This window comes from Peromyscus leucopus, chromosome 1, assembly GCF_004664715.2.
Source record: "Peromyscus leucopus breed LL Stock chromosome 1, UCI_PerLeu_2.1, whole genome shotgun sequence".
Classification (NCBI taxonomy): Eukaryota; Metazoa; Chordata; class Mammalia; order Rodentia; family Cricetidae; genus Peromyscus; species Peromyscus leucopus.
Window position 1 is genome coordinate 7,143,881 of NC_051063.1, and position 9,634 is coordinate 7,153,514.

General features: G+C 35.3%; 1 protein-coding gene across 1 annotated transcript; it reads left to right on the forward strand.

The window, feature by feature from the left end:
• Positions 1 to 6,795: 6,795 nt before the first annotated feature.
• LOC114684298 (olfactory receptor 10Q1-like) lies at positions 6,796 to 7,743 on the forward strand. Its single transcript, XM_028858802.1, has one exon. The coding sequence runs from the start codon at positions 6,796 to 6,798 to the stop codon at positions 7,741 to 7,743; it is 948 nt and encodes a 315-aa protein (XP_028714635.1).
• Positions 7,744 to 9,634: the final 1,891 nt, after the last annotated feature.

The following is a 9,634-nucleotide window of genomic DNA, read 5'->3' on the forward strand; positions in this document are numbered from 1 at the left end:
ACAAATATAAAATTAATAGCATCAACAATAAAGTACATGATTATAAACATGACTGTGGGGAGAGATGAAAAGAAATAAATAACATCATGATTAGGCTAAGAGGGTAAAGTTATCACTTCTAAAAAATGCTTTGAAGACTCTAGACATCTGTCTGGGGCGATGACTTAGTGGGTAAGAGCAGGCCTTGCTGTGAAGTCATGTGGAACTGTGTTCAAATTCCTAGAATTCATGTGATAATCTGGCATGGTATTCATGCCCAGAAGCCCAGTGCTGTGGGAGGGAAAGACAACAGTATTGCTGGGGTTTCTTGAACATTAGCCTAGCTCCATGTTCTCAAGGGAATGAGGTGGAAGAGGACATCCTATATTCTTTTCTGGCATCCATAATGTCATTGCAGAGAAAATGTTTTTTTTAAATGGACAGAAGGAGACTTGATTAAGAAAGGAAAAAATAAGTAGAATAAGGAAAAATTATACAAGAGACAAAAAAAAGAGGACCATGGAAAAATACTTCACATACTCTGCTTTTGAAAAAAAAAGCCACAATTCATTTCCTTTTAAAGCGTGGTGTTTATGGAGTACAATATCTCCCATCACAGATAAGAGTGACACTTATGAACTGAAGATGATAACTGTCACATGTTATCGCCAAAAATAATACCCTGGATCTCCAGAAAGTCTGGGCCGGTTTTGGGTCTGTTTCACAAGCTTCAAGGTCTAACTTTGGAATTAGTATTTGTCTTCAGAAATTCTCTTGGGATATCCTACCTGGAATGGAAAATGACATCAATTCCCTGTTGGGTGTCAGATAGGAATTGCTGATACCAGCCTGAAATCCCAAGGCAACAATTTTTATAGTGACCACACAGAAAAGTTTCTCCTTAACATTTGTCTTTTTCTAAATGAATTAAGTTTAAGGGTTCCCATCAGGGATTTGCCTTCTCTTGAGGGACTCATTAATTTTGTAGACATCCCAGGAAGGACACTCAGATATCTGACTAGATCAGTCATGAATGGACTCAGTACTTGTATCAGATTCTATTCTATATTATTGAGGAAGACCTAAGTTTTCTCAGTCAGGGCTTAAATTTGGATTGTTCCATAATATCATGGTTCTCATGGATATTCTTCTCACTCAATTCTACCCCATTCACTGATTTCTAAGGAGTCTCTTTTCTCCTGGGTGCCAGAATATATAGAACGCTTTCAACTATCATGTGGACCTTATAAAGGCACCATGCTATCTTTTTGTTCCCTATGTAAGATGCTCACCAAAAACCTTGTGGACCTTCAGTCTCTATTCACCTATATGAAGATTGGCAAAGTCTTTCTGGGGGAGCTCCCTCAGGCATCTGTGGCAGCAACATCTCAGCAGTGAAGTTAACTTGGTATTTGGTGAGTTTCCTTAGACGGCCAAGGGAACAAAATGAATCTGAAATTGATGACAGATTGTCTAAAAGACTTCATTTCTTTGATATTGATTCTCTTCCCACAAATAATAAAAATACAAGTTCTATAATACTTTATAATTGAAAGTGAGTAATCATGAATATCAAGATTGAATTATGGACCACAAATGAGTTGTTAAAGTTTCTATTATTATTTGCATTTACAGACATAGAAAACAGAGATATGATACATGGTTGAATTTTCTAGCATAACATATGTGATAAGATCAGATTAAAACTCCAGTCATCTGCATTTTCTGCATGTCATTGAAACATGAAAAGTTCTATGTGAAAATTATATGTCACGTGTTAAAATTTTATTTAAAATTATTTGCATTAGTTGTTCACAAAGTATTATCATGATAACATGTTCTGTAAATCTCTGAAAATATAAGGGAATCTTTTCAAATTTTATTTTTAATTTCTAAAGAAGGGCAGGGAATTCTTGCTTTAAAGAACCCAGTTTAAACTGGATGGTGGTGGCACACACTTTGAATCTCAGCACTTGGAGGCAGAGACAAGAGATTCTCCAAATTTGAGGATAGCCTGGTCTATAAAGAGTTCTAGAATGGTCAGGGCTACACAGAGAAACTCTGTCTCAAGAAAACCAAAAAGAAAGAAAGGAAGGAAGGAAGGAAAGAAAGGAAGGAAGGAAGGAAGGAAGGAAGGAAGGAAGAGAAAGGAAAGAAAGAGAGAAAGAACACAACTTAGGAATTAGTTCCTATGTGTGTTATCTTATCTTGTGAAGCTAAGTTTAGCAATCATTATTTTTTATTTTCTCAATTGTGGCTAAGACTTGAGTTAATAGTTTAAACTCAGCTAATGTTTGCCTGGTTGTTTTATATGCCGATAAAGTGCAGTGGCCAGGCAGTTGGCAGAAGAATAAGCTTATCATAAAGTTCACAAATGGCTTGCCTGTCACCAGAGTTGAGGAAATATGGTGATCAGGGAAAGGTTTACAATGTAGAGTGTGTAAAATTATTGGTATAACAAATATTTCAAATTTTATTTTTGCACTTTCTATTGTTTCAGTTGATCAGTGACTAATCAGTGATCTCACCTGATTAGTTTAATATTGTTGTCTGTACCAGAAAAAAAAATAAACAGAGTGACCATTGGAAAGAGAGAAGTCACAGTCGGTGTGGTCTAAAGTAATTATAGCATAACTCAGGTAGGAATATAAAAATTAATGGAACAAATATTCCATGGCCTTGTGGAATTTAATATAGCAGTAACTAAAATGTTTACCAAAAAATGATTGCTTTAAACATCAGGCTCTCCAAAGGCAATACAGACATTCATAAACAAGTGTATTCTTTATATGAAAATGATGGCAAGGTTGTGATAGTTTCCAACAGTCTTGGGGGAAGTCATAGAATGTTAAGGATGAAAAATGCAATCAGTGGGTTTTCAAAGATTGTTCAATAATGGAGAAAAGTGTTTAATGTCACACAGAGATATAAGTGCACACACAAAGGTGTTTTAAAAGTCTTTGGTAGTGACCTTTAACATGATTCATATCAAATTTTTAAATACAAATTTGTATTTAAATGATGTTTTTAGGTCACGGCCTGACCTTTAGCATATGTGCTCTTTTTCCTTGCAGTTGCTCTATTGAGATTTGTTCTGGCCAACATCAGACTCCAAAGATCCATGTCTTGCTTGAATCAAATTTGTTGTGAATCAAATCATGACTGCATCCCCATGCATGCAATATTACTGCCTTGGTTTTCAAGTATTAAGAAGTCAGAACCATTCTTGAAAGTTTTCCTGCACCAAGTTCTGCCTTATTTATTTTTAATGATATGTGATTGTAATTCTGCTGAAATCCCTCCTTTATTATGTTTTTATATTTCTTTAACTTTTACTCATTTTCTTATTATTGAAGGTTTAAAGAGCAACAAAACCTGTGAGAATATGAAGCTCTAAAGCACCTCACCCTCCATTTCAGAAAAGATGAGATAAAAGAGTAAGTATCCAAGGGAAACTCCATCCTGATGGGAAAGCTGGGAGGCAGCATCCTCTATACCCAGATAACCCAGGAATGTTACACATTTAGAACATTTGGTGTTTATAAATTGTTTACAGGGGCCATGTTCACATTCCCTGTTACACATTAGAGAACCAAGTAATGTCATGTAATGTGATCAGTATGAAAATTAAATTAGCAGGTAAGAGTATTGGGGTTCCAACTCAGATCTAATCATGAAATCCAATTAATCAACTCTATCATCCTTTCTCATCACACTTTCTGAAATGCCAAACATAAAACAAGATTCCTCAGCCATGTAATGGAAAACCATGTATATTCATTGTAATACATTCATACAAAGACAAAGCAATAAATAGAAAGACTCAACTATATTAACCCACAATGCCAATAGTTAATGTTTCCAGGCATATTCTATCATTTTTAATATATATAATTATATTTAAGTGGTATGTTGTTTTAAAAACTCATTTTCATGAGCTTTCCAAATCTTGTTAGATTTTCCAGTGTCATTTCAAATTATTTCAGAGACTTGCACCATAGGCCTAGTAAACCAACAATAAGCTTTTTTTTCATGTTGGTACTTTGTGTTTTTTCTCTTTTATTTATTTGATTTACATCCTGACCACATTTTCCCCTCCCTCCTGTCCTCCTATCCTCCTACCTCTGCTCTGCTTCCCCCACCCACCCATTCCTCCATTTCAATTCAGAGAACTGCAGGCCTCCCATGGATAATTTACAAATCATGGCATATCAAGTATCATTCTTGATACTTCAATTTTCATTTGCTCCATTTCATTGAAAATTATGGCAAAACTCCATGTCTATATATGAAAACAAATTTCTGAAAGTAAAGTGTATGTGTTTCTTCAACTCTTTCATTATACATTACCAAGATATATATATATATATATATATATATATATATATATATATATATATATATATATATTAATTGATATATCAATTACACCCAGGTTGATATTTTGGAACATTCCTGTCATTCAAACTTGAATGTGATCAGCATTTATCATTCATTCATTAGAGTCAGTTTGCACCCAGAAAGTTGTTTCCCATTTGTCTATTTATTTGAAGACTAATGAAACTGGATTTTATTTATTTGTTTGCCTTTATGTTTCTTAAAAATTTTCAATATTTTTTCTAATGGGAAGATTGCTTTTTGCCTAATTATAAAACATCACTTGTTATTAAATGTGCTCAATGTGTTCTTCATTCAGAGAATTTATACATTCTTTATCTTGCCCAAGTAAATGAATTCTGCCCTTTGATTATTTAGTTAAATATATTTATGTACATTGAGATATTAAAAATCATGTGTACTTTTTAGCTTTTAGCTTTTCTTTACTTTTCAAAGTGCTTAAGTCTTCCCAACGAAAAGTTTTTATGTATAGAATTTGAAAAATAACTACAAAAATGATTATTCTTTCACCATGTTAAGATGTTGAGTCTTTGTAGCTGTGTTGAAATAGTAATGACTGCCAATTGATATACATTTACTGGGTGATCAGCCAGTGCTGTTCTAAATACTTTCATTCATGTCTCTAGAGAACATTTACATAATTTTACTTCTTGTGGCCTGTCTGATTGTATAAATTTTGCTTTAAATATATGCAGTTATGCCGGGCGGTGGTGGCGCACTTGGGAGGCAGAGCCAGGAGGATCTCTGTGAGTTCGAGGCCAGCCTGGGCTACCAAGTGAGTTCCAGGAAAGGCACAAAGCTACACAGAGAAACCCTGTTTCGAAAAAACCAAAAAACTGCATATATATATATGCAGTTATTTTACACTTGTAGATTATGTTATTATATGTATATAGTTATGCACATGTATTTTATATCATATGTTTTATTGTTACTGGCAATTTATTTTTTGATTTTCATAATTTTTGCATTAGCAGTTCATTTTAAAGTATATTTTATGTGTGATTCTTCAAAATATATTATTTTACTTTGTGGTTTCCTAGTCTGGAGATATATATGCTAATTAAGCACCCAGGAACCTAGAGGATTTATTGAAAAGTTGTTTTGATTACAGTTAAGAAGACATATTCCCATGCCATGCCCTTGTAACTCTCAAACACTTTTTCTACTGCTTCAGAAACAGAAGTCACTATGGCTAAGTATATAATTTGTTTTTACAATATTTTTCTTAAAACTATAACATGCTATTGTTATCTTTTTTAAATATAATTGCAATCGATATTATTATTATCCAATGTAATTATTGCAATTCATATAATTATTTTCCAATATTTTATACACATATGTCTCTCTTTATTTCATCTAATAATTTTCATGTATAATTTAATTTTGCTACTACATTTTGGTTTCAGGTAACACTACTCATCATAACATAATTCTGTTTAATTCATTGTCATATAAATTATTATCTGAGTTTAAAAGGTTTGGGTCACAGTAGGAAATTTAGAAAAAAATTTAAATAAGGGGAAATATATAAAAAGTATATGGCAGAAAAGATCTGACTCAAGATGATTGTCTAGTTTGATTTGAGTTCAAAACTGGATGTAAAGTGAATGTATCATAACTATTAGAGTATGGCCACATTGTGGGGTATGATAAAGCTATGAGAAGAGCAGAGTATTACTACACAGAATTGCAAGAGCAACCTGAGCAACGTTTGCAGATATGATGTGGAAACTGTTTACAATAAAGTACATATGATATCATTACATACAGGAATTGAAACATAGTTAAGTTAATCTGCAATGATAAAAGCCAAAAGAGTGGTTATCATTGTGGTACATAAATATTAAAGAGGTAGGAAAGGTATCTGTATACTTATTATTGTGTATGTTCATCTTGGTAGTGACTTGATTTTATTGCAAACATAATTAAGATCTTTACTTGGACTTCACACACCACTATCTGCATATGTTCTAGCTGAGTAAGGTGTATGCTAAACATGTGAAGAGTGCATCCATTTATTTAATTTTAAACATACTAACAATATTTCTTTATAATTATTAAATACATGTACAAAAACACCCTTTTACATACAAACAAAATTTTAACATTTCTCAGTTAAAATGCTAAGACAAATTGGTAAAGGTATTTGAGCCAAAGAATCTATAAATTTTATCTGGAATTTGTCCATAGATAAGCATTTCCATTACTATAGTATGAAGGTTTCTAAGGAAAAATATGTCGGAATTTTAACTGTGAATTCATTTCCCAACATTGGAATTGAAACTGAATTTTAAGAAGGAAATCACAGAGCAAAGCTCAGATTCAGACTCTGCTTTTCCTCAGGCTTGAAACAACTCAGTAAATGAGAGATTCCCACCCCCACCCCACCCACTTTTTTTTTTTCCAGAAGACATGCTGTCTAGTAAACCTGTCCTCAACCAGTCTGGGTCCCCTGAGTTTGTATTCCGGGTGTTCACCAATGTCCCTGAATTCCAGGCTCTCCTCTTCACACTCTTTCTCCTCCTCTATCTGATGATCCTCTGTGGAAACACAGCCATCATCTGGGTGGTGTGCACGCAAAGCTCACTGCGCACGCCCATGTATTTCTTCCTGGGCAGTTTATCTCTCTTGGAAATCTGGTACACCACAGATGTGGTGCCCTTAATGCTTTCCAACATCTTTGGGGCCCAGAAGCCCATATCGTTAGCTGGTTGTGGGACACAAATGTTCTTCTTTGTAACTCTAGGAAGCACTGACTGCTTTCTATTGGCAGTCATGGCCTACGACCGTTATGTGGCCATCTGTCATCCTCTGCACTACAGTCTCATCATGACCCGGAATCTGTGCGTCCAGATGGTGCTTGGTTCCTTGGGCCTGGCACTCTTTCTTTCTCTGCAGCTCACCGCCTTAATTTTCACTTTGCCCTTCTGTGGACACCACAGGGAAATCAACCACTTTCTCTGTGATGTGCCTCCAGTTCTGCGCCTAGCCTGTGCTGACATCCGTGTGCACCAGGCAGTCCTTTATGTTGTGGGTATCCTGGTGTTGACAGTCCCATTCTTGTTGATTTGCATCTCCTATGTATTCATTGCTTTCACCATCTTGCGCATGCGCTCTGCAGAAGGCCGCCAGAGGGCCTTTTCCACCTGTTCCTCGCACCTCACTGTGGTCTTGCTACAGTATGGATGCTGTAGCCTAGTGTACCTGAGGCCCCGTTCCAGCACCTCAGAGGATGAGGACCGCCAAATTGCCCTGGTCTACACATTTGTAACCCCATTACTCAACCCTCTGATTTACACCCTTCGAAATAAAGATGTCAAAGGTGCGCTGAGGAACTCCATCTTCCATAAAACAGTCTGAGTGGAGTTAAATGCATCAGAAGACAACAGAGCACTTAGGTGGGTAACTGTCAGTTAAATCATTCAACTGAAAAGGACAATCATATTATTTACTGTCTTTGACATCTGGAATTTTTTTTTTTTTACCATGTGTTGTCCAGGATAGCCAGACTCACCTTTTTTGAACTCCTACAATAATTTTAAAAGTTGAATACAGCTTCCAATATGGAAACACTGCTCTACTTCACTCTGTTTTTATGATTCTCAGTTCATACGGTGCAATTGTTTTCTTGGGAACCTCACATACATGCTGCATTTGAGTAAAGGCTGCTGTCTGTTTACAGGCAGCCTCCTGAGGAGGCAGGGATGCTCATTCTATAAAGGGGGATTACTTACATATTGAGAAGAGTGAATATTTTCCAAAATAAATCTTTTTCTCTGTGTTTGATGTGAAGATACAGTCAGTAATTGCTTATTTAATGTATGAGTTTCCTTCATGGCAGATTTTTCCACTGAGGCCTTCATTTTCCTCTGCTGTTAAGAAAACAGGAATTAGCTGTAGCTGGAGTTTTCTCTCTGGGTCCTGCCAAGCCCCAGCAGTCCGACAGCCCACTTACATCTCTCTTGTTATGGCAGCAGCTGGCATCTCTATGCCTCAGCCTTCCACTTCCTGAATTCTCTTCTCTCCTTGTCCCACCTATACATCCTGCCTGGCTACTGACCAATCAGTGTTTTGTTTATTAACCAATCAGAGCAACACATTTGACATACAGATCATCCCACAGTACTTCCCCTTTTCTTTTTATCAAAAAGGAAGGTTTTAACTTTCACATAGTAAAATTACAAATAACAAGACAATTATCAAGCAAGAATTACAGTTATAATAGCTAGTCTATTTATCATAACTAGTCTATTTGGCAAAATCAAAGAAGATATTATATTTATCTTATATTTGTGAGTCTAAAGTTTTATACCTAACTTATCTTTTATCATAACTAAGGAAAATTATAACTATCTCTAGTCTTCAACTATATCAAAGACCTCAGAAGGATATAATACTATCTGAGAAATGGGAGAAAGATACAAGCAACTTTTGGGAGTCTTGCAAGAGTAGACAGAGACAGTTGGCAGCCTGGACAGTCATCCAAAGTTCTCTTGTGAAGTTGGGGCATCTATCTTCGGCCTATAGGGCTAGAGTCTCTCAGTCATTTTTCTCTGTGTCTTGTAGAATATCTGGCAGTTTCCTCTGAGAAGCAGGAGCCTGAAGGACCATTTCGCCAAGCAAAGCTCAGTGGTCACCTTCCTATGGGTCCTACATGTCCAGTTGATCAAGCAGTCCAGGCAAGAACAGTTTCTTGACCAAATGGCTATTTTTGTCAAGAAGAAGATAAACTCCATATAGAGTGTCTTTGATGCCCATCCTCCTCTTTGAAGTAAATTGGTGCTGGCAGGAGCAGACATGTCTCACTGTCCAGAACGTCTAAATTTTTAAAATATTTTAAATGCCATACTCTGTAGGTCTTTGAAGTGTTTGAAGATTACCTATCTATTTGAAATATAGCTATGTATACCTAGAAGACTTAACTAACATGACTACAAGTATGATTATCATAGATGATTAATTATTAATCTATTCCTTAATTATCCATTACAAGTTTAATGAGTTACATAAACATAATACCTCAAACGAGAGTAGAAATACATATACATTATAACAAAATTAACTTCAAATTTGTACCAATAAACTAAAATCTATACCAATGTAAAACATTTCAAATAAGTGGTTGATTTTTAAAAGTAGGTTCAACAATCTACCCTTTTATCCTATCATTATCTATAGTACCCACTTTTCTTCTTTAGAAAGAAATCACATTTATAACCAACTTGATTTAAATAAAAATATTGGTTTTTCT